The following is a 26,950-nucleotide window of genomic DNA, read 5'->3' on the forward strand; positions in this document are numbered from 1 at the left end:
GCACTCCCCCATACCCTCCCCTCCCCCCCACCACTTCTCATTCTCCCCAAAGCCCCCCAGTACATAGTTGTATATACTACTTGTGAGTGCCTCTGGTTGTGCCACAGGGAACACCGCCGCAGCATGCCCTGATGAGCAGTGCTGTGTCTGTGCCCAGGATCCAAACCAGTGAAACCCCAGGCCACCAAAACAGAATGTGCAAACTTAACCACTTGGCCACAGGGCTGGCCCCAAAAATTATCCCTTTTTGTGTTGTGAGTTTGTTACCAAACTTGGAGTGGTTATAGTTATTTTTAACACTTTCTTTCTCTTTAGCCTTTATGTTATAATAGTTCACTAACCTGTGCTGGTGTAGAGTTGCAATTTTCTAATTCTAACTGTCTATCACCTTGCTTAAAGCTTTGTATACCCTTGCCTTTTTGTTTCAGGTAGGAGAGCTCTTTTGAAGATTTCTTGTAAGGCAGGTCTAGTGGTGATGAACTCCCTCAGCTTTTTCTTTTTGTGTGTGTGTCTAGGAAAGCCTTTATTTCTCCTTCACATTTGCAAGATAACTTTTCTGGATAGAATATTCTTGTCTGACAAGTTTTATCTTTCTATATTTTAAATATATCATTCCACCCTCTCCTAGTCTGTAGAGTTTCTGCTGAGAAATCTGATAGCCTAATGGGGGTTCCTTTGCAAGTTACTTTCTTCTCTATCTGCCCTTGATAGTCTGTCTTTGTCATTGACTTCTGACAGTTTTAATATAATGTGTCTTGGAGAAGGTCTTTTTGCATAGAGATAATTAAGTGTTCTAGCAACTTAGTGTACTTGTATATTCAGTTCTCTCCCTAGATTTGGGAAGTTCTCAGTTATTATTTCTTTAAGATCTCTGTTCCCTTCTCCCTCTCTTCTCCTTCTGGGATACTCAGTATCCTTATGTTGCTTTTCCTAATTAAGTTGGATATTTCTCACAGAATTTCTCCATTTTTTTAAAATCTAAGTTTTCTCTCCTCTTCACCTGAATCATTTCTAGTTTTCTATCTTTGGGGTCACTACTTCTCTCTTCCTTATGGTCTGCTCTATTTCCAATGTATTCTACTTTATTCTTCATCTCATTTATTGTGTTATTTAGCTCCAGAATTTGTTTGGTTCTTTTTTTAGAGTTTCAGTCTCTGTGGTGAAGTACTTGTTCTGGTCATTAATTTTATTCCTGAGCTCATTGAACTGTCTTTCTGAGTTTTCTTTGTACCTCATTGAATTTCTCTATACCAGCTATTTTGAATTCTCTGTCAGATCACAGTCTTCCATGGCTTCAAGTTTGATTTCTACAGAGTTGTCATTTTCTTTCTGTTCTGCCACATTACTGTAGTTCTTCATGGTGCTTGATGAGTTGTTCCTCTGTCAGCACATTTGTGGTAGTAAACTTTTTATTTAGGAAAGGGTTTGTTTACTTTGATTCTGAGCTGCTTCTGGTTGTATTTGAGAGCCTGCACTTTCCACCCTCCACTGCCTCTGCCAGAGTTGTCAGTGCCTCAGACATTGCTGGTGTCTTGCTGCTTACAATGTCACTGCAGTCATGGGTGTCACCACTGCATTCACCAGGCTGGCGAGCACCTCTACTTCTTCCTGGGTTGCCTGTGTTGTGGGTTCCCCCACTGTGGCATGGAGGAGGGGGAGACTGGGGCACGAGTGGGAGTCACAGGCACCTCTGCTATGTCCAGGTTTGTTAGGTCTGTGGGCACTACAGCAGCACTTGGTGGGGGGCCAAAGTTGCAGGTGTCCCTGCAGCTGGGGGAGACTGGGGTGATGGACTCCACTGTTGCTATTACCTGGCTCTCTGTGGGCTCTCCACAAGCTCGGGTGCTGCTGCTCCTGGGTTATATGGGGGTGCTGACAACACCACTGTCAGGAGCACTGGGTTCACAGGTGTTACCACTGCTGCCAGGTAGGCCAGGGTCATGGGCAACACCACCACTGCTGGGATCAGGGATTCCCTGGGTTGTGAGCCCCATAAGGGTTCCTGAAGCCTCTGGTCTCCAGCACCTATGTTGTTCCTGGAACCTCAGGTCACAGGCACTGCTGTCACTGCTGGGGGTCCAAGGTCTTGTATGCAGCTTCTCCTGCTTGCAGGGCTGGTGTCACTGGTGCTGCCACCAGAGGCTGGGTTGTGGGCATGACTGCAGTTCCTGGAACCTCAGGTCATGGGCACACCTGCCACTGTTGGGGGTATTGGGGTCTTGGATGCAGCCGCCACTGCTGGAAGGGCTGTTGTTGGAGGTGCCACTGCTGGTGGAGGTGGATGGGGCTAGGTCGCAGGCACTGCTTCAGTTCCTGAAACCTCAGGTCACAGGCACTACTTGCCACTGCTGGTGGAGGGGGATAGGCTGAGCTGCCAGTGCCACTGTGGTTCCTGCAGCATCTGGTCTCCAGCACTGGTGCTATTCCTAGAACCCAGGTGATGGGCACTGCTGCTGCTGCCAGGGGTATTGGGGTCTTGGATGCAGCCCCGGTTACTAAGAGGGCCAGGGTTGAAGACTTTGCTGCCAGGGGAGGGGGTGGGGTCACAGGTATCGTCACACTTCCTGGAGCCTTCAGTCAAGGGCCTGTAGTAATTTCTGGTGTCTCTGGGAGTGTGGGCAGTCTAGATTCCTGGTGCCTTCATTTATGGGCATTACCTCAGTTCTTGGGGCCTCTGGTTGCAGATGCAGCCACAGTTCCTGGAACCTCCAGTCTGCAAAGCTGCCACCGCTGCTCCCCTGATTCTACCACCTCCGGGAGGTCCCACTCACCTTCAGAAGATGTCTTGATCTCTCAGGCATTCTGGTGTGGTGTGCAGAGAGTCCTTTGTTGGTCTGTGGATGTCCTATTGGTTTTAACTTAGAGGGGAGAGACAGAGTGAGCAACTTACTCTGCCATGATGCTGACATCACTCTAATGCATCTTGTTCATATTGGTACTAATCTCCTGGTTGATACTTAAATATCTTCTTTCCATTTGTGGCTTGACTTTTTACTTTATTTACAGTATATTTTGATGAAAAGAAGTTCTTAATTTTAATATAATCTTCGCACATGGTTAACCACTTGTCCCAGTTCTGTTTATTAAAGATTCCATCCTTTCCCCACTGATCTCCAACAATACTTCCATTACTGATCAAGTTTCTCTATACATGAGGGTCTATCTCTGATCTCTTTGTCTATCCTCATGCCAATTCCACATTGTCTTTATTGCTATAGTTTTATAATAAGTCTTGATATTTATTACGACAGGTTGCTCACCTAGTTCTTCTCAGGAGAGCCTTACCTATTCCTGACCCTTTCCTCTTTCAGTATTGTTTAGATTCAGCTTATGCAATTCCACACACACAAAAAGTTGAAATTTTGATTAAAATTGCAGAGTCTACAAATAAATTTGAGGTAAAATGATATCTTTACAATATTGTCTCATACAAGAACATGGTGTATTTGTTTATTTAGGTCCCCCTTATCTCTTTTACTGAAATTATATAATTTACTCCATAGAATAACTTGCATATCTTTTGTTATATGTATTGGTAAGTACCTTAGATTTTTGTAGATAGTATATCTTTAAATAATATTTTATGTGTTGATAATTTGTAGAAGTTCAAATGAATTTTTGATTTTTAATTATATATTGGTTTACCATGCTAAATCCTCTGACTACTTGTATAACTACAGATTTTTCAAAGTTTTCTATGTGGTTGATAATGTCATCTATGAAAACTGGCCATTTTTTTCTTCTTTCCAATTCCTTACTTTTTATATTTTGTTCTTATTGCACTAATTCTGTTGAACAGAAATGATGATCATAAGCATCCTTCTCTTATTCTTGTGATTTCAAAGAAAAAAAAGCCTTGAGCACTTCACTGCTGAGTATGATGTATGCACATTAGAAATATCATAGATCATCTCACTCTGTACATATCTCTTAACTTTCATATTTTATAACTTTTTTTCTGTACATTTTCAGTAATTTCCTTATATACTTTCTGGTGTCCTAATTCTTCAGCTGCATCTAATATGCTATTTAAACTGTTAAGCTTCCAATTTCGTTTACTATATGGTTTAATTCAGGAAGTTTAGTTTGGTCATCTTTGTAGACCCTTGTTTGTTGGTCATATTTTGGATCCCTCTTTCATCTCCTGAGAATATTAAATATGTATATGTGTGTATATATATATTTACTGTATCTCAGGGGTTGGCTAACTATGACCCACAGGCCAAATCCAGCCCTCCAGCTGTTTTTGTAAATAATGTTTTACTGAAATGTGGTCATACCCATTTGCTTCGTATTGCCTTGGTTGTTTTCACCCTATGCTGGTAGAAATGAGTAGTTGCAATAGAGACTGTATGGCCTGCAGGCCTGAAACAGTTACCACCTGGCCCTTTATAGGAAAACTCTTCCAACCCTTGCTCTATCTGATCATTTCAACATCAGTAGGCTCTACAGGTCTTGTTCTGCTCTTGGTTGTTTCTACTGACTTTAGCTCATGGTGGCTTATTTCCTCATGTGCTTTACAATTTTTGATAGTGAGCTCATATTTATTGGAACTTTATTTGTGGAAATTCTCTGAGACTTGGTTTTAATCTAGATTCCTCCAGAAAGGATTTGCATTTTTCTGCTAGGAACCTAGGGACAAGTCATGTCACAAGTGAAGCTCCCCTGGGAAATGAACTCTGAAAGGAAGGTTTTTATGGAAGCACTTTATTGAGGAGTGCTCTCACAAAAATATAAAAATCTATAAGGGAATGGAGGAAGCTAAGGATGGAGGGAGAGTTGAACTGCACTGCAGTTACAACAGATTTCATGGGGATCAGTAAAGCGGGGTTGGCCCTTCAGCAACATCTCAAATTAAGGCCAGGGGATCAGGCCTTTGTACCTTAGCATAAACTAGTGTTTGCATGTGGGCTGCCCCAGAGGAGGCATCTTAATCTTGGGTGAAGCACCTCCCTCCAGCTGAAGGCAATTCCTTAAGATAGGCTCAGCTGTCAGCCATCAGGCAATGCTCTTCTGCTGGAAGAAGGAAGTTTGTAGTTTTTTGGGCCACACAGGTAGTTGACATTTCACACCTAAGCCTACTAGATGGCTAGCCTGTAGATTTAAATTCTTCATAATGACTATATTTCTCTTCTCTATCCAGAGCCAATTGTAAGACAGGCAAGTGTCCCTACTCTCTCCTTTCACAAGTCATTTTTTTTCTAGTCATCTTTTCATTGAGTTTGTTATCTTTAAGCCTTTCTGTGAGGGTCTCTGATCTGAATTCCTACCATGCTCAGACTCTGGGGCATCAGTGATTATCAGTCATGGTAGCCACTGGTCTCAATCTTAGCTTCTCTCTCATTTTTGGCCTCTTAGGCTTTCCCTTACTCTATTACCACCCAACCCATGCATGTTAAAAAATACATCACACACAAACGTATGTATTCCAGTATTGCTAAGTGCTTTATACTAGAAGGTGATTTCAGAGTATAGTATATTTATTCCAACAAATTATGCTAGCAGATAGATTTCCAGGTGAATTTTAAAAACAGTCACATTTCAAAACCACTAAACTACTGTATGCCAATGGCTGTCAGCTCAGTGGGGCCCAAATCTTCTTAGTTTCAAGCATCAAAGTCCTTCTATATGGTTCTGTGATCATTCCAGCTAAATCTTTTTTATACGTATTTTCTATGTAATTTATAAAACATTGATCACATGCTATCTTATATTACAATAATAGTATAAAGTATTATTTGTGTCTTTTGTACCCAACTAAATTATACGTCTCAAAAGTTCTTCCCTTACACTTTGTAACTCCTTTCCTTTTTCCTCTCCACCAGGGACTTGCATGGAGTAATTGCTACACTAGATATCTGTCGAACGAATTTTTTGTTCCCCGTTGTGGTAACAGTTTTCTCAGGTTGAGTCCTATTCTTAAATACTACAAGAAAGACCAAACTGAAGTATCATATAGTGATTTGATACAATATATAGAAAATCCTTGAGATATAATGAAGATAATATCTTACTGTAAGAAATTAATTTAATGACAGGGTTATATTTTATTGCTTTGACCTGTGATAATGAGAGAAAAGGAAATTCTCAAACCTTACAGTGGAAGCCAATTTCAGAAATTTAAAAGACGATGCAGTTTACAAAATGCCAGTTTCAATTCAAGTGTGAGCTACCATGGTAGGTATTGAATCTCTTGAGAAAATTTCTGCTATAAAGTGAAATACATCAGTAAGGCTTTTGAAGGCTGTGTGTTTTTCTTTTCTCTGCTCTTAAAGAACTGCAGCAACAAAAAAAATAAGAAGAAAAAGCAAGTCATCACTTCTCCCCAACTTTAATCCAAGAGTGAAGTCTAAATCTTCATGTCCTAAGCAAACTGCCAGAGGGAGCTTCTTCATGTTCTGAGCACTTTATATTGCAACTATAAAGCATGACCAAAGAAGGGAGAATGCATTTAGCGCTCTCGAGTATTCTCTGCCAAGTTGTCTCTTATTTATTGCTTTTTAATGAAATTTTTCATGTGCATCAAAACATAATCTTTCAACAAAGGAAATGCAGCTCTGAGACTTCAGCACTTTATAATAGAGAATCTACATGTGAACATTAATTTTTCTAAATGAGGTTAGCTAATGAATTTCTTTGTGGTTGGGCGTGAGATTTTTTTAAATAGGTGAACATCCTATTATCAACTCTTCCAGGGGATGCAAGCTTTCAGAAAATTCAGCAAATATATTAAACTTTCCTATTTTTCTTGCAGATATGAGATGACGGTTAGCTACTGAGCACCCTACATCCTTCCTTCTGAAAGCACACAGTTTTTTAAGTGACCATCAAAATTAAAGGGATGTTTTAGAGAAAGATGTTCAGAGAAGAAAGACAGAAAGCCAGTATGTGTCTTCCCACCTGTGAAGACTTTGATTTGAAGTAAATTTAGTTATTCCATTGGTTTCCCTTATCTCATTCCTTAAAAATAGCCAAACTAAGTAAAATTACTGTTATCGTGCAGGGTGATTTTGGTTACAAGTAGGAGATAACCTGACTCAAACTGGGCTACCCAATAAAGAATTTTTTTTTTTATCTTACGTAACAGGAAGTCTAGAGGGTAGGACAAGCCTGAAGGCTGATTGATTCAATAAGGGCACTGAAGACCCAGGATGTGTCTCTCCACTCAACGGTCCACAGAATCTGCTTCACCCTAACGCTCACTGCCTGCATAATTACAGGCTGCCAGGCGCAAGGACGGTGACAAACTTCCTTTATATTCAAAAAGAGACTGCATCTTTCTTCTCCCAACCATGGAATAATAATCCTTCCCTTAAATCTGATTATGCCAATTTATAACACATGTCGATGTCCAGACTAGCAAAAGTTGCCACGGAATCTCCAAACTCTGATTGGCTGATGGAGACCCATTCCTTATGTGAGGGTGGGCTGAATATCTGAGTGAATCAGTCCAGTGTGGGTTTAAGAAGGGGACAGTAGATTTGGAGGAGCAGCCCAAAGCATCCATCACAGTCATCTAATCTGATACCTCCTGAAGGACAACGTTAGACACTTTTCTCTACATCTAGGTAAATTGTGTCTTTAGAAGAATTGAAACATGGAGCATGTGTAGCTTGTTCAATAGAGAAAACATGTATACGAAAGTTTCTCCAAAATTATTTTCCCTTTTCAATTTATATAAAAATGTAGGAATAATATGTGTGTTTCTCAGATGCCAAAGAGCTGCCTGAGAGGAGAGGACAAGGTAAGTCCCAAATTAAGAAACTGATCAATGATTAGATCAAATACCTAGGAAAATGTCAAGAAACAAAAACACCAGCAACAACAAAATAAGGTTAAATAGATCCATAACCAAATTGCGTTTTATGTTTCTGATGTTCACAATGAAACGTACTGGGAGAAGCATCTGCTTTCAGTGCTGCAAGTTCTAAAAGAGGAGAAAAATCTGTTCCTGCAGAGGTAACCACAGTGGCCACTATGCGCTGAGAGGCTGTGACAAGTTAGGCATTTCCCAGGCGATATCTCATTGGTGCTGTGACTGTAAGCCCATCACAGGCAGGAATTGCTCTATCCCTAGCACCTGCCGCTGTGCTTGGCACATTATATGTGAGCCTGACGAAGGTGCTGAACAAAGCAATTCTCACAAAGTCCTTATGCAACAGTATATTGCTGTTTCCCCGATTTAAAGATGAGAAATGTTTAAGCAATTTGGTCAAGTGGTGAAGCCCAGACTGGAATCCAGCCTTACTCTCTTTCTTCCCTACCTGAAGAAGGAAATGGATCACAGAAGATAAGTCTAGTGACTGGAGACAAGAATGAAAAAATGGAGTATATGAAGTTTAAACGTTCTTAATACTGGTACATTTGTTAGGTTTAAAAAAGACATGCTCCAGTTCCGTCAGATGATAGAAATTTGTTATAAATAAACACAGGGAAGAATGGGGACTGTTTCCAAACCAGGCCCCTGGAGCCTAAAGGCTCATTCACAAAGGGTGATGTGCCCAGTGCCTGCGCTCCCTGCTGGAGAACTTTGCTGTTGTGGTAGCGTGGCTGTTACCTCCGTCAACTGCCACTGCTCCTGATACTGCAAACTAACTAATTTTTTCTTTACGTCTCAAGTGCAAACTGTCCAACAGAGTGAGCCCAACTGGACAGGACTCACTCGGCATTCCGCTGTATTGTCCACTGACTGCCTTTAAGTTAGGTGTCAGTTTAGACGTGGTCCCAAGGGAAGGAGTCACAATATGCCAAGCAAAGACTACCTCAGAGGGAGACTATGGACAGCTCATACATCCTGAGACCATAGTTTCCTCTTGAGAGAATTGCATTCACTCTCCTGTTCAACAGATTAGAATATGACAGAATGTGGAGGACTCAATGGATGCAGTTGGGAATCCTCAAAGTACGAATTTTCAATAAAGTGAAAAATGCTGAAAATGCAAAACTGTCATATCAAACATCTATATTGCCCTATACATACCTGATGCTATGTGTCAGGTGTTATTCTAAGCACTGGACATGCATACTCATTTAATCCTCACAGTAACCCAAGAATTAAGTACCAGTGTCCCCAATCTATAGATAGAAGGACTGAGGCACAGAGAGGTTTAAAACCTTGCCCAAAGTCACACAGCTAGCACAGCAACTTGCCTCCAGAGTATGTGCTTTCACCACCCTGTCATTTGTTTTAGTAGATAAGTGAACTTTGTAGAAAGAAGAGGAAACTTCCCAAATGCCAAACATTTGGGGTAAAAAACAAAGTTAAAGTGGAAAGGAAATCTTATGCACTGTGTTTCTGGGTGTCAGGACTATGAAAAGGGGCCCTCAACCCAAGGCTGGAATTCTAGTTCCTTTAACCAGCAGAAGCAGGGAGCTAGAAGCAAGTCTATATAAAGCAGGGAACCCCAAAGTGTGGAGAAAAACTGTCCCCTCCAGCCGGAGAAATGGAGGGTGGTTTTCATCTATTAGGAATTTGGGGGTAGAAGATGCCTCTGAAAAGTAGCTGCCACAGGCCTCCACCATGTGTGGGTGTGAGCTCCTAATTTGCACTCAGCATGATATGGGAATTGCGGTTAGAAACTTGGCCCTGGACCCCTCAAGACAAGCTCCATGTCACTTTATAGAGACACTTCTACAACCCGGAACTCCCACAGAATAAACCCAAAACGTCTTGAGTTCCTGCTCACACGGAGTTTAGAGCTTAGAGAGAGAGACATTAAACAGATGATTGATGACGAGTGTCGTGGTAGGAAATGAATACCGTATTGGGGGACTTTAGGAACAAGATGACTAAAATCCCCCAGACATCAAGGGATAGCTCCCTGAGGACATAGCCGTTAAGCAGCCATCTTCAGTGTGCGTGCCTTTGCTGGGGCTGTGGTCACAGTACCACTGACTGGGCAACTTAAACCACAGGAATTTATTTCCTCACAGTTCTGGGACTGGACGTCTACGATGAGGGGTTGGCAGGTCTGGTTTCTCTGAGGCCTCTCTCCTTGGCTTGCACATGGCCGTCTCCTCCCTGTGTCTTCATAGTGGCTTCCCTCTGTGCTTCCCAAATTTCCTCCTCTTGTGAGGAAACCAGTCACACTGGATTAGAGCTCACCCTAATGAGCTCATTTTAACTTAATTACCTCTTTGAGACTCTATCTCAAATACACTCACATGCTGAGATCCTAGGGGGTTAGGACTTTCACATATGAATTTGAAAGGGACACAATTCCTATACCCACAGTTAGATGCAACAAAAATTGCAGATGATTTTAACAAAACATGGAGCAAAGAAGGTGGAAAACGTGGGAAGGAGGGTGATCAAAAGATCTTATTAGGATACTATCTTGTTCAAGGGAGGAAATTACAAAGACATTAATTCTAGACATGAGAGAAGAAATACCTGTTAAAGTATGTTTATGAAATTTCTAAGAAAAAAACCACTGAAAAAATAGAAATAAGATGTACAGCTTGCAAACCAGTAGATAAGTAAAAGTTGGCAAAAAAAAAATTAACTCCAAGACAGACAAGACAAGGGAAAGAAGAAGGCAACAAAACCCTATAACAAAGAGAAAAAATCATAAAAATAAAGCCACGCATATTAGGTATTACAATTAATGTGAATAAGTAAAATTTGCCCAAGTCAGAAAGTCTCTTACTGGATTTTTAAAAATGTAATCTAGCATTTTGATGTTTGAAATGGAATTCATGGTAAAGAGCATTAAAAGAGCCAAAGAAGGATTTTTCTAAGGACATTTTGTTCAAATAAAAGTTTTATTCCTTCCAGAAGATACAGTAGTCATGAGCTAATATATAGCTATATATCATCAAAATACATGAATTGTAATTTTGAAATTTGAAAATAAATTGACAAATCCAAAATCACAGTAGGTATATTAAATAAAATTCTATCAAAAATTGTCAAATTTAAAAAGGAACAGTTCAGTGGTTACCAGGGGAAGGGGGTGAGGTGTGGGCACAGGGAGTGAGGGAGAGCACGTGTATGGTGATGGACAAGAAATAATGTACAACTAAAACTTCACAGTGATGTAAACTATTATAAACTCAATTAAAAAAGCTTTAAAATTTAGTGGACCAAAAAGGATAGAGAAGATCTAAATAACAGAATTAAACATGTTTAATTAGTGTATGTAGAAGTTTTTAACATTCTTCAAAAAGCAGCTTGGTAAAGAGGAGCTAAAAACTGAAATTGTCAAACAATCTCATTTAAAAATGCATCAAAAGGAATAAAATACATAGGAATATATTTAACCAAGGAGGTGAAAGAACTGTATGTTGAAAACTATAAGACACTAATGAAAGAAATTGAACACAACACAAATAAATGAAGATATTCCATGCCCACAGATTGGAAGAATTAACATTGTTAAAATGTCCATATTACCCAAAGCAATACACAGATTCAATGCAATCCCTATCAAAATTCCAGGGACGTTTTTCACAGAAATAGAACAAAGAATTGTAAAATTTATATGGAACCACAAAAGACCCTGAATAGGTAAAACAATCTTGACAGAGAACAAAGCTGGAGACATCACACTCTCTGATTTCAAGCTATATTACAAAGCTACAGTAATTAAAACAGTATGGTATTGACATAAAAACAGACACATAGATAAATGTAATAGAATAGCCCAGAAATAAACCCCTGCATATACAGTCAATTTATGACAAAAGAGCCAAGAAGATACAATGGGGAAAAAACAGTCACATTAATAAATGATGTTGGTAAAACTGGACAGCCTCATGCAAAAGAATGAAACTGGATTTAACACCATACACAAAAATTAACTCAAAATGGATTAAAAACTTGACATAAAAGTCCTAGAAGAAAACATAGGCAGTAAGCTCTTTGACATCAGTCTTCATGTTGATTTTTTGAATCTGACACCAAAATCAAAAATAAATAAGTGAAATTACATTGAACTAAAAAGCTTCTGCATAGCAAACAAAACCACCAACAAAAGAAAAAGGCAACCAACTGAATGGGAGGAAATATTTGCAAACCACCTATCCAATAAGGGGCGAATATCCAAAATATAGAAAGAGCTCATACAACTCAATAGCAAAGAAAAAGTCTGATTAAAAAATGGGCAGAAGATCTGAATAGACATCTTTTTAAAGAAGACATGCAGATGGTTAACAGGTATGTGAAAAGAAGCTCAACATCATTAATCATCAGGGAAATGCAAATCAAAACCACAATGATATCATGTCACACCTGTTAGAATGGCTATCACAAAAAAAACAAGAGATAACAAATGTTGGCAAGGATGTGAGGAAAAGGGAACCTGTGTGCACTGTTGGTAGGAAAGTAAATTGGTGCAGCCACTGTGGAAAGCAGTGTGGAGTGTCCTCAAAAAATTAGAACTAGAACTACCACACGATCCAGCAATTCCACTTCTAGGGACTTATCCAAAGAAAATGAAAACACTAACTCAAAAATATATATGCACCCCCATGTTCATTACACCATTATTTACAATAGCCAAGATATGGAAACAACCTAAGTGTCCATCAATGGATGAATAAATAAGTTGAAGTTGTGGTATATATATACAGTTATGGGTTGCTTAAGGACGAGGATACTTTCTGAGGAATACAACATGAGGTAATTTCATCTTGCAAACGTCATAGAGTGCACTTACACAGACCTAGATGGTATAACCTACTACTCCCATAGGTTATATGGTACTAAGCTTATGGGACCACTGTCATGTATAGCCCATCGTTGACTGAAACGTCTTTACGCTGCACAGGACTGTACATTGGAATGTTACTCAGCCATAAAAAAGAATAAAATCTTGCCATTTGTGACAACATGGATGGATCTTGCAGGCATTATGCTAAGTGAAGTAAGTGAGATGAAGACAAATACTATATGATCTCTCTTTTATATGGAACCTAAAAAGAACCAAGCTCGTAGATACAGAGAAAGGATTGGTGGTTGCAGATGATGAGAGATGGGAGAAATGGGTTGATTGGTTTTGTTTTTAGTTTAAATAAATTGAATTTTTTAAAAACTGAAATTACCAACTTTTAGTCCTGAACATCAGTGAGAATATTACATATTAAAACATAAATAACAAAGTAGATCTAAAGAAAAAAGTACATATTAATAAAGATAGAGGCAGAAATTAATGATATACATAAACAAAAATATAATAAAAACAAAATGATTCTTTAAACAAATCTTTGGTAAGTCTGATTAAGGAATTTTTTTTAAAAACACAACGTTAGGATATAGAAAGAGGACAAAGCTACAGATAAAAGATGTTTTAAATCATAAGATATTTTAATTAATTTTTAATAGCTTATATTAATATAATTTATATAAATAAGTGAATGGTTTTCCTGGAAGTGTAAATTACCAAAATTAACTCAAAAAGTCCAGCAGAAAACTGAATAGATCAATATCCACCAAAGAATAAAGAAGGTAGATATCTAACCCCTGAAGACCAAAAAAAGGAAGAATTCGTCCCACCTTGAAAAATTTTGAGTGTATTCTACAAAACAATCAGAAACGTAATTCCTGTGTCAAGTTGTCAAAGCATATTACAAAGATGGAAAATTTCCCAATTAATTCCATAAGGCTACTATAATGCTGATGCCAAAATTAGACAAGGGTGATTCCAAATGAACATTTATTTTAAGTTTATTAAAAAAGTCTAAAAGTTTATGCTTTTAGCCAGTTTATTAAAAAAGTATCAAAAAAATTATTTTCAAAAAAGCCTTCCTTATGAATATAGGCAAATTTTAAAAATAGTGTTTTAAAGCTAACATAATTGAGTCAAAAATAAAAGCAAATTCATATTATAAAATGCTGCGTGTGACTGTGTACACGTGCAAATACAAAGAAGAGAATCAGGAGTGAAGCACAAATTATTAACAGTAGCTACTAGGGGAAGATTGGAGGTTGCAAGAGAACTGGGAGGGGAACTTTATTATCTGTAATATTTAATTTTTATAAGCATGGATTCATAAACTGGTTCTGTAACTTACAAAGAAATTTAGAGTATGATAACGGAAATAATCATGAAAGGTCATGCCAGGAGCCAGAAGGAAAAATCTGGAGCTTCACATCTATGTCTTTCAAAAGGAGGCTGAGGAGGACTCAAGTTGCCCATAAAACAGAGGTGTTCTTCCATAGGTGTTGCAAAGTCAAGGCACAGCGATGAATATGGAAGGCATCAAACTCAAACACAATCTGAGAACCTTAAAATGAAAAGGCAACTGGGAGTTCCTCTCTCACTCCTTCAACAAGGAAACTGAGGCCCAGAGAGATTGTAAAAAGTTGGAGGTGATGTTCTCTTGCCGAATTCTCTTCTTTGGGTGCATACATTCTCATTACACCTCTAATAATACCTTTCAAATTCATTAAACGTATTTAATATTGTCTCACTCGTGTGGTTGCTACTGTGCATAAGGATTAGTAGTCAAACTTACAACCAAATTTGATGTTGGCATTATAGCAACATAACCTCATTTGTCCTGTAAGGCAAGGGGACAAAATGTGAATATATCATGAGTTAATACATATTAATGATTACGGGGCAATTAGTTATTTGGGATATCCAGCTGCCTCTGTACTACATCCTTAAACTGTAATTAAAAATTCATGTGCTCTGTTTCTCTGACAACTTTATATAGTCTCTCGAGTTAGAAATATCTGGCTTACAAACACAAGTACATATGAGCAGCTGGTTGCCCAGTCATCTCGCTAACCTCAACCCATATTCAGACATTCGATTTTCTCATCTTAATCCCAAAGGGTAGCCAAGGGGTCTTAAATGGATGTTGCCACCTAGCGGTTGAAAAAACGGATAAATTATGAAGGAAACCTCTCATTCACCTTCTCTGATAGTTGTGCCCAGTAGTTTTTCTCTCTAAATTCTAGGAGCTACTTCACTTCCTGTTGGTGGTAGGAGGTTATTGTTCACTACTTCAAAAAAAAAAAAAAAAAAAAACTAGCTATCAGATCTAGGGAGAGTAAGCTTTCTGTGTGGTGAAACAAATGGGGCATTTGGGGGGCATCTGGTTTTACATGCTAAATAAAGAGCCCTTGTTGGTTTTTGGTTACTAGTTAGTCTACCAATATAATTTATTAGTTTACAAAAAATATAACAGTTCATGAGCTTCCCTAAATAGCTTTCCTTGTTTTCTGTTCTTTGATAAGTAACCACATTTCTCAAGTCACACCTCAGAATTTCCACAAGCTGGGATGCGGTGAACTTTTTGTGATAAAAATGACAAAGCTAGGTTGGAGCAATCACTTTCAGAGTTAAATAATCCCAGGGGTGGTCCCCTTTTATCTTACACTCACAGAAGAGGAACCGATTGCCAGGGTGAATTATCTGTCATTTAAAAATTAAAAAAAAAAAAAACACATCCGAGGGCTGTAAAACAGCTACAGATTGCTGTCTTTGCACTCCTGAGGAGCCGACAGGGCCCCAGATGGAGGTATTTGTCAGCAAGCTGTCAAGGGATCCATCGCTCGCAAACAACCGTATCACCCGGCAGAGTTGTCTTTCTCTGCCAAGAATTATATTGGGTCAGGTGGGAGAGGCTGGGATATGATGAATCTGGGAAAAACAAGGGTCAGAGAATCGTGTCCCAGAAATGAAAAAGAGAAAAGGTGCAATTACGTTTAAGTTCCAAAGGTCATTTTTGGAGTTGTTTTACAGGGACTTGATGATTTTTTTCTCTCCCTCTACTTTCTTTTATTCTTTTCAGAAAAATGGTCTTCGTGACACTGAGAGGTGGTTTTGTGTGATTTTGAGGAACTGAATCTCCAAAGCCACGTTAGGGTAGAGTGTCTAAAGCAGGCTAAATTATCAGCAGCAAGCCAAGGGCGTTGTAATTGACAGGCCTAAAGAAGGTATAACAAGATCATTAACAAAGCTAAAGTGGTTGGAAATGCACACACAGACAGCCCTGAAGAATCATTGTCCCACAAATCTGAGAGTCTTCCTTGGGGTCTAGTGCCCTCCATGTGAATCTTACCTGGTCTTGGAAACTGCCTTTCATCTAGGTAGTAAAACCATGGGAAAGCATGCAAATTCCATCCCTATTTTGGTACCCCTTTGAGGCTGGAGAGAGAAATTTTGGGTGAACTACTAGAGTTTTTGTTTTGTGCTTTATATATATGGTACTAATAATATTCTACTTTACTCACAGTCATTATGAAATGCCATACAGGGTTATGAGAAATATTCATTCCTATTACACTTTATTTAGTTCTTCCTTAGTTTCCCTCTGTAAGTCAATTATTCTCAATGATCTCCTTTATGCGAATCCATGTTAATATTTAATAAGTATCTACTCTACGCAAAATACATTGAGCCGTTGTGATTATTATATACTGGAGGTGTGCTTCCCAACCTGTCCTCATTGTGACTTAACTAGAAAATGGTAATACCCATCTGGCACACCTGGTGGGAGAGGTCACCACTGCAGAGAACTCTCTGGCAGATAGTGTGACACCGCAAGTTGTCTTAGGCAATTCAGAATCTTTGCTGAAAGAACCTTATAGAATATTCAAATATAATTTCAAGTGTGGGAACATCTTAATGGCTGTAAAAATTGATTTTAAATTTTTATCACTTTAAAAATTTTACAGCCATCAGTATCTCATGGCACACCTGTAAACAATTGATGGTCCTCCAGTTTGGACCCACGTGCCAGTTGGGAAGCTGCATACTAGAAAAATAAGATGGCCCATACAGATAGACTTATCTTGACTGTTCTCAGTGTGGGAAGAAGCCAAACCAGAAATGTTCCACAGTGTATGGATTTCATTGTCCTCTCATTGAAAGTCACATTCTTTTCGGCATTAAGCTAAAAAAGAAGAAAACTTTTATTTTTGCTTCCGTCATTAGGAATTTTCTTTCTTGGTATCTACTCTGAGCTATTCATGAAAGTTCTTGTCCCTGTGGCCGCTGTCCCTGTGTTTTTCGCCTTTCTCTGCTTAAGTGCGAGTTTGTAGTCTTCAAAAGCTGTTGAAAAAACAAATAGTTTTAAGATAGGGAAAAAAGACCAAGGCAATCAGAGAATAACAAGAATTGGATAAAATAGCTGTGAGCCAGTCCAAAGTTTTGCTGTTTTTCTTCTTAAATGCAGAGGCAGTTTTTTAAAAGGTAAGAAGATAGAGATGGCTAAATCTTTTTTTTTTTGAAAGGTAAATATCACTTTTTTTTTCCTTTCTTACAGTGATAAGGTGATAAGACTTATTCCCACTACAGAAGAGGAAGCATATGCACTGAAGAAAATATACCACCAACTCAAGGTAAGAGAGTGTCCACTCACTTATCAGTATGCTTATAATGTGTTTACAGGGCTTTGCTGACTGGAGTTCAATAATTGGAATTAATTAGCCAAGGGAAGAAAATGCTAAGACAAAACTTGAAAGAGCTTTTAATAGATAGTTAAGGTTACTCAAAATATTATTGTATATCTGACCCATTATCTATTTTCTAGTTCATTTATTTTCCATCTCCCTTAGTAGAATGTAAGCTTCATGAGAGAGCTTGTCTATTTCTGTTCATTGCTATATTCTCAATGAATAGAAACTCAGTAAATGTCTTTTTTAGTGAATGAGTGAATTTAGTTTATAATTTTCCAGGATTTCACTTTTCCTTCTTGAAATCTTCCTGCAGGTCATCTCGACACTTTCCTTCTAATTAAAACTTCAAGAAGAAGTGAGTTGAGGAAAATAAAAGCCAGAAATTCAAGTTAATTAGTTTTGCTATGTTTCAGTGAATCTGATAAGAGAATTTTGCTGGCAAAGGTTGAAGGGCTCTGATTATTCAATCTTTGATGAATTTTATGGATTTTAGAGTTAGAGTTAGTTTCACATCTCCCCATTACTGCATGTAATTGAGCGTTAGCTCTAGCTAAAGAGTTGTGATGAGAAGTATAGTGATGAGCTCTTTTCTATGCCTACCAAAAACTGAAGCTGACCCATAAAATATGTGGTGGTTTAGCTCATTTTAATGGATGGCAAAGAGGCCTCGCTAATCTACAAAAGGAGCTAGAAAAACCTGTATCCTACATGACCGAAGTACAATCTACCTGGAGAAGGTGTTAGGTGGGTAAGGGAGGAAGGACAGACTCAGTGCCTTCTGGAGATATTTATAAATATCAAACTTTTGGTCTTTTATTTTTGGTTTGATTTTTCTCTTTGACATCTTCCCTTCAAATATTCCATTTATTTGCAAATGAAGTTTTGAACTTTTAGTTCATCGATTTCCTTTCTTCCTCCTCATTCCTTGCCACTACACATGCACTGTCGAGTTTAAGCTTGGTGTCATTACAAGGGCCCGAGGTGAGGATGCAGGAACTCATCCCCAAATTGTGATTTTATCCAATAGCAGAAAGCCTGTCTCACCAGGTATTTCCTAAACCCCTTCTCCTCCACAAAGGAATCTCTGCTTCTGGATACTGACATTAACCTTCCTCTGGTCTTGTGTGATCAGCCTCCTCATGACAGCCTTTTCAGCAGCAATATCTGAATGCTATCTGAACAGCCCACCAGGGACTCAAAAGTTGCAAAGATCAAGGCAAGTTTCAAGTGGAAATTTCCATCTCCATTGAAATTGTGTTTTAGGTATGCCCTTGGAAAAAGAAAATAGCCACTTTACACCTTGGAGTTGAGTATCTCACAGAACAAATATTCTGAACCAGATATTGGAAAAATGATTTGTCGAAGGATTTTTTTCCACTTTGTGAATATATTGACATGGTATGCTTTTCAAAGTTATGAAAATAAAATTGCCTGGTTATATATGTGATGATCACTTACCATTGTCAAAAGCAATAAAATTACATCAGTGAGGACAGTGAGGGTTACTTACAAACTCTTGTAAATCATAATAGATGGAATAAAAGATGTTGAACATGGATAGGACTGCGGACACTGATAGCATTTATACTGTGCCCTTTTTTGTATATACTTAAAGAAAAACATTCCTGCATATTTTTTTCATTTAGTCTTAAGGAAAGGCAATAAGATGGGGGAGGAAATGGTTTGGATGTGAAGGAGCTTAGAGGACAACTTCGAGAAGGGAGGAACAGGGGGCTGGTGAGGAAGAGGGCAGCAGAGTGAGGGAAAGAAAGGGAGTTAATACAGTCCCCAACCTAACGATGGTTTGACTTAAAATTTTTCAACTTTACCACGTTGTCAAAGCCATACGCATTCAGTAGAAACTGTACTCGGAATTTTGCATTTTGATCTTTTCCTGGGCTAGCGATATGTGGGATGATGCTCTTTCACGATGCTGGGCAGCGGCAGTGAGCCACAGCTCCCGGTCAGCCACGAGATCACAAGGGTAGACAACCGAGACACTTACAACCATTCTGCACCCACCAGCCATTCAGTTTTCACTTTCAGTACAGTATTCAATACATTACGTGAGGGATTCAACACTTTACTGTAAAATAGGCTTGTATTGGATGATTTTGCCCAACTGTAGGCTAATGTAAGTGTTCTAAGCACATTTAAGGTGGGCTAGGCTGAGCTATGATGTTCTGTAGAAGTATTAAACACATTTTTGACTTACGATATTTTCAACTTACAATGGGTTAGTCAGGACGTAATCCCATCATGAGTCAAGGAAGATGCATATGAGAATGTTGACGATGCTCTAGCAATTCTGTCCACAGAGAATTACGTCCAGCCCCTCTTAGTCCCTGTGTGCCCATCAGAGTGCTACGTGCTTTCTATAAATTGCCTCATTTTAACAATTCTATGAGATGGGTACTATTAGTATCGCTACGTTACAGATGCAGAAACTGGGGGAGACAGACAGAGGTTAGGGTCATGGTGAGGAATTGAAACACAGGCCCTCTGGAACCAAGGTGAGGCCTGCTGCTTGCTTCTGGTCTGTTTACTCTGATAATCTGCATGATGGAGAGGATTAAGGCTGAGTTTGCTGGGCAGTGGAGCCTGGACTCAGTGTGAGCCTTCTCATGCTCTCGTTTACTTTTATTCCTTGAGTCACCAATACCACCCCCAGCTTCGATGATTTGCAGGACCTACTCAACCTATAGTCCTGCTCACAGCTATGATTTATTATAGCAAAAGGGCACAAAGCAAAATTAGCAAAGAGAAAAGGCACATGGGTGAAGTCCAGGAGGGAACCAGGCACAAGATTCCAAGAAGTGCCTCCCAGGGGAGTCAGACAGGATGTCCTTAATCCGCCCAGCAGAGAGTGGTGGTAACACGTGTGAAATTGTCTACCAGGGAAGCTCATTATAGACTCAGTGGCCAGGGTTTTTATTGGGGCCTAGTCACGTAGACTGCCTTTGCCTGGCACATACCAAAATTCCAGACTCCCAGAAGGAGAGCAGATGTTCAGCATGAACTATATCATCTGCACAAACAGTTTGGGCACAGGAAGCCACTCTTCCCAGTTAGGGTGTGGGAACCCTTCAGAAATCTAAGTTCCCGGAGGCCAGTCATGGGGCAATCTTGCAAACAGGCTTTTCTAAAGACAGCAGTTCAGGCCTGCTAATTAACTCTTTTCTGCATATGTCTTCATTTCCTTTCCCTGAAGAAATGGTTTCATTGGCCTAAAGTTTGAGGCATTGAGCTTAAATAAATTTCTATCTAAAAGCATCATGTTAACTTGGTTTCACTTTAAATTCAAATGATTTCATCCACTCACACTACTGAAAGCAGCGATTCTGGCCCGGCAGAGAAAGCAGCCTGCAGAGAAGAAAGAATACGACTGTCTGTCACCTTGTGCCCCGTGGAGCTGATGGGACAGAATAGGGGCCGTAGTTAGCAACAACTCACACACCTTGTGCATTGCCTCCGAGGGAAGAGAGAGAGGTTGCCAGGAAGCTTTTAGCTGCCTTCTTTCCCAAAAGCAAAGTATAGTAGGCAGAATTCTAACGTGGCCCCAAGATTTCTGCCCCCTGGTGTACAAGCCTTGCATAATCCCTCCTTTGAGGAGCCTATGAATATGATGGGCCAGATTCCCTTGACAGATTATATTATGGGCAGAAAGGAGATTACCTTGGATGGGCCTGACCTAATCAGATGAGCCCTTTGACAGCAGAGAGTTTTCTCCAGCTATTTGCAGATGAAGTCAGAGAAGTGCTCCTGATGGTCTCAAAGACAAACCAAACTACTCTGTTGTGAACTCTCTCCGTAGACATGTGATAAGAAATGATAGGGGCATCTAGGAGGTGAGAGCCATCCCCAGCTGATAGGAAATGGAGATGTCAGTCCTACAACCACAGGCAACTGAATTCTGCCACAACTATATGTGCTTGGAAGATGACCCTGAGGTCCAGATGAAATCACAGCCTAGGTGGTGCCTTGGTCTTAGCCCAGTGAGACCCTGAAGAGAAAATCTAGCCAGATGTGCCTGGACTTCTGACCTACAGACTGTGTGATGATAAATGGCTGCTGAGTTAGTGGTAATTTGCTCTGCAGCAATAGAAAACTAGTACACACAGTAAGGTAACAACCCTACATCTTGGGCTTTGATGACTCTTAGTTTAACAGCATGTACAAATGCTTTAAGTTAATTTTTCTGATTTCACTGGCTATAACCAAGCAACTTTGGGAAAGTGACAAGTGATTGGACTACATGCTCAGGCTATAAATTCAGTGTCTTATCTGAAACATGAACAAATGCAAAATGTATGTGCAAAGTTGAATGGAATCCGAGAAGGTCCGGGCAAAGCATAGCTAATTAGACATAGAACTGCTGTTGCAAAGCTGGTTACTTTCCTAATTAAATTTTATGGTTTTGCTGAAGAATTAAAACAAGAAAGTTAAACAGAAAACCATGCCTCCAGAGAACTGGATTGAGAAAGCGCCAACCAATTAAATTGTTAATTAACAGCATAGCCATGATTTAAATAAAGTTATGATGGAAGACAGTTTGCAGGTGAGTAAAATTAGAGTCTGAACACCATGTTCTGCCTACATTTCTTCAAAAATTCTTTGTGCTCTGAAGGAATAGAAATGGCTTTATGTAAGATCACGGTCAAAGTTTCTATTAGAGAATTTGACACATCCTTGTTGAAAGAAAAATTAATGATGCTTCTGTTTCTGGTTTTCTCATAAGAGAGCAATAGAATAAAAAACTGTCCTGTATCCAAAAGTTTTCATTTTTTCAAACTAAAACACAGCCTCAAAAATATCAGATGGCTCGTCAGCTGTCACTGAGTGACACATTAAGAGTCATAAAATTCCATGGGGAAAAACTGCCCTTCGTATGAGGAACACTTCAGCCCTTGTCCTTGGCTCGTGTGTGAAATTCGCTGCTGCCTTTCCCACGTGTGACTCTCCCTCCTCAGCACTGTGCTGTAGTGGGCTGCTCTCTTCTCTCATCCCCCTCGGTGCACTCTCCAGTCCTACAGCTGGACCTACATGAGCTTCAGGACACCTGTGGTCCCCAGGCTCTTACAAGCTCAAACATCCAAATGGGTGGTTTAATTGATTGCGAAACCTGTGAAGAAGAAGATGGGTGATAGATTCATGCTATAGGAGTTATTTCTTCCAAATTTCATTAAAAACTGATGTGCCATTATAGGATCTCTTAATCATGGCTGCAGTAGGCAGAATTTCAAGATGGTTCTCAAGATTCTTAGCCCTGGTGTACCGGCACCTTCTCCGAGGTTTTCCATCAAACGCTAATCTAGGTACTTCTGTAAGAGGACTTTGCAGATGTAAGTAAAGTCTCAAATCAATTGACCTTAAAATAGGCAGATTATCCGGGTGGGCCTGTCTTAATCATGTGAGGCCTTTAAAAACAGTGTTTTCTCCAGCTGATAGCAAGAGGACATCAGAGAGAGGCCCTCCTGCTGGCCTGGAGGAAATCAAATATCCAGGTGAGAACTGCCACATAGGAAGAAATTGCAGGAGGCCTCTAGTTGCTGATATGGACTGTCCCTAGTTACAAGAAGGGGAACAGGAACCTCACTCCTACAGCTACAAGGAACCACATTTTACCAGCAACTGGTGAGAATGTACGAGGATCCCAAATCCCAGATGAGACTGCAGCCTAAACTGACACCTTGATTTCAGCCCCGTGACACCGGAGCAGAAAATCAAGCCACTTCTGACCCACAGAAATGAACTAATAAATCTGAGCTGCTAAATTTGTGGTAATTTAGCAATCAAAGTCTAATACAAGGGCCTTAAAGAGCAGGTGGCTTGGGAGCTCACTGAAGATACACAGAAGCACTATGAACGATATTGAATGCTAAAAGAGAGGAGACCAAAACTTTAATCTGTCAATGTGTTTGGGGCAGGAAATAGCATTTTCATTTTTTTGTTAAAGGCTTTGTAAAGTAATGAGGCAACCTTACTTTTGCTTTCTCTGGCATGATTTTTAAAAAAGAGAGAAAACTCGTTAAAATCCAGGCAGATTTCCAAATGCAGTTATAGATTAAATTTCAGGAATACAAATTTCAGACATAGAATGCAGTTTCTCCCTCTGTGTGAATATGGTAATTAGTATACTCAATAACAAAATATATTACAAGAAACAATACAATATGTCGGAAAAACAAGAATACATTAGAAACATTCTTTCAAAAGTAAGAAAGCCCTCTCTGGTGTTCTGATGATGACTATCCCAGTGAGTCTTTAAGTTGCTCAGCTAGGTTGACAACATGACCTTGGGCTAGTACCATAGTATTTTAAGTTAACCATGTTTCCTTTCTGTTTGTAAGACTTTCTAGTTTTGATGTTTAAGCAACCTGTTTTGAGACTAGTTTTTAAACTTTAAAAGTAATTGTTCTTATTGGACAATATTAACTGCCATTCCTAAAGCACTTGTAGCTGCACAGTGTGAAAGGTCAGGTCCAGCACAGTCTCCCATAGAAGGTGATCTCAACTGGGCTCATTCTTGCATCTGCCATCACCTGTCACTGTCTCACCTGTCTTGTGGTTGGCAGCCTGAGGGCTGGGATGACAAGACAATTGGACCACATTTCTCACATTTCTCTACGTGGCTGGCCTGGGTTTATTTACTCGAGTGTCCAAGAGTAAGAGAGAGCAAACTGACAAAGCTCGTTGAACCAAAGCTTGAAACAGATAACATCACTTCTGCCACATTCAACCAGCCAAAAGAAGTCACAGGGCCAAACCAGATGCAAGGAGTGGAAAAACAGGCTCCAATTCTTGATGACGTAATTGAAAGCTGTGAATACAAACATGAGCAAAATCTGTAGTCATTTTTATATCCACCCCACTCTGTATTTCCCACCCTCTCACCTCCCCACCCCCCCACCCCGAGACATCCATTCCAGTCTGTCACCAGATCCAAAGTAGAAGATGGCAGCTACCTAACTTCTCTGCGCTCTCACTGCCACTTAGTTCTGGCCCTGATCATCTTTAGCCTGAAGTGCACCAGTTTCCCCAATTGCCTTTCTGTCCCTCACGTATGACACCTATTTGTCCTCCATACTGTAGCCAAGGTGATCTTTCTGAAATGAAAAACTGACCATGTCACTTCTCTACTCAAAACCTTTTAAGTGTCCTCCATTGTCAACAGCAGTCAATCCCAGCCCAGATTACACATTGAATCTCCTAGAAAGCTGATATCTGGCCCCACTCCCAGAGATTCTGACTCAATTGCTTGGGTGAAGCTTGGTTATTAGTATATTTTTAAAAGCTCCCTAGGTGATTCCATAGGTAGCCATGGGAGTAAACTACCAGCCTAGGGTATAGACTTCAAACTCTTTGGCATGACACATAGGGCCCTTCAAAACCACACCCTGCCTGCCTCTTGAACATTTCTCAGCATCCATCACTATCTTGGCTCAGTGTTCATCACCCTAGCCCTACTGAACTCGTTGTAGTTTCTCTCCTAAGTGCCTTTTCTCAAGCCATCCCTCCTGTCCAGAATGCTCTTCTCCTCTTTGCCCACCTGGTGAACATCTTTGAAGGCTAAAGCATCCAGGTCTTGAATTCTTTGATCTTCACTGAATTCTACAGACAGTTATATCCTAGCATCTACGTCATTTTGTGCTTATATTATCTTTTCTCCCCCAACCCATCCCCAGAAGAATGAGTTTTTTACAGACCCTGAAACTCAGTGGATCTCTGAATTGTGTACGGTGAATAGGAAGGCATTGAGGAAGAGAAAGGAGGACTCTTCAGCTGATGCTAAAGAGGTTTATGTGCACAGTCAGGCCCTTACCCCCAGGAGCACAGCCCAGCCCAGACTTAGAAGAGACCATCATTCCTTCTTGACCCACCCCTTGGGTTGCACTTTTTTTTCTGTTCTTACAGGACATCCTTTGTATTTATTCTTGTGATTTCACCTGGAAAAATAACAAGAATTGGAGGGTATGATTTGCTCTTTGTCAAATGTGAATTTCTCCTCATTTCTACTTTTAAAGGACATCACCATGTGATCAAAGATATGGAAATGGATGAAGTTCCTTTTCCAAGGGCAGAGACGAGGCTTCTTAATGACTGAGAGGTTTCCTATCAAGTGTACAGAATATACTTTGGTGCCATTTCTTGGACCCGTGAACTTACAGCAACCTTTGCATATTCATCAGCCACAGCCACAAACCTTTTCTTGATTAAAGAAGTTTCCTGTTTTCCATCATATTTTTTTTCTACCTGTATAAATGTGGAGTCATTTCCCCTGCTTTACTTGGTTTTAGAGGTCGTTGTTGATGAGAAGGATGGAACATGGACCACAGCCTTTTTTAGAGAAATGGGTTCTGCCCTAATGGCTGATATCAGGGCACAAGCATGTAAATGAGTATCAGTGACCTAAAGGGATTGACTGTCACCATCCAAATGCACTTATTAAATATTTAACCACGTGAGGTCTTGTACAGGTCAAATGTGAAAAGCAATTAGCATCATGATTAATAAGAATTTGACCCCTGGAGTTATACCTCTTGGGTTCATGTCTAGACTCGTCGATATACTAGTTGTATGAGTGTCAGAAAATTACCTAATTTCTCTGTACCTTATTTCCTAATCTATAAAATAGGGAAATCCAGAAAGAGCTGATCATTCCCACATCTGTGCTGAACTGTAGCAGGAACACAGCCATCTCTAGGCTGCAGCTACTCGTTCACATGTTATGTCTCCATTACCAGACAGACCCCTGAGAGCAGACTGCTTACCCTTCTGCTTTGGGTGGAATCAATGTCTGATTCATCTTTGTTTCCCTGGTGCCTGGCAGTAGTAGGCACTCAACAAATCTTGAATGAATGAGCAAATGGAATTCATTCATCCATCTACTTCCCTATAATTATAATAAAACTCTAACTCGGATTCTAATCAAGAACATATGTATGACTGAATAAATTTTAAAAAAGATAAAAAAAACCTAACTATAGGTAGAAATAAGAACTACCTTAGAATGATGGGTTAAGGGAGCGTCAAGGAACAGGCGAGGATGTGAGGTAGGGGTAATTATCCATCTCTTCAATCACTAAAGAAGTTGTATGGAGGAAGTAGGATTTCTGTAAGAGCTTGATGGTAAGTTTCTTGAGAGAACCATCTCTGAGATCTGCAATCTTCCATTAGAGCCTAATGTAACTAAAATTTTGCCTTCGGGTGCTGACTAACTCAGTGAATACAATAATGCTAATTACCAGAAATATTTTAATTTGAAAATCAGAGCTAAGGTGTTCTGCCTAGGAGTCAATTTGTTGTTTTTTATAATCAGAAATGTCTGTATCTCCTTAAGCCTCTGACATACTTGATCAACAAATCCATTCCTTTCTTGTAACCTAAAAACAGCTACTAAGGATGCCTATATGGCAATTCTCTGTGCCCTAAAAAAATTCAGAGCAGCTTCTGCATATTTATCAGCCACAACCACAAAGACTTTGCTTGATTAAAGAAGTTTTCTGTTTTCTACCATTTTGTTTTTCTAGCTGTTGTGATTAAAATTCCCATGGTCGCACAAATATATTTCTTAGATCTTTTCCTGATAATTGCATT

At 39.6% G+C, this 26,950-nt stretch overlaps 1 protein-coding gene across 1 annotated transcript in view; it reads left to right on the forward strand.

Moving 5' to 3' along the window:
- CPA6 (carboxypeptidase A6) overlaps window positions 1–26,950 on the forward strand; it is a 269,776-nt gene that overhangs the window by 87,292 nt on the left and 155,534 nt on the right. The window contains exon 2 of the mRNA XM_070631515.1: window positions 17,221–17,296. Within this exon, the coding sequence (XP_070487616.1) occupies window positions 17,221–17,296 (76 nt within the window). The remainder of the gene's footprint in view (window positions 1–17,220; window positions 17,297–26,950) is intronic.

This window comes from Equus przewalskii, chromosome 8 (genome assembly GCF_037783145.1).
Source record: "Equus przewalskii isolate Varuska chromosome 8, EquPr2, whole genome shotgun sequence".
NCBI lineage: Eukaryota > Metazoa > Chordata > Mammalia > Perissodactyla > Equidae > Equus > Equus przewalskii.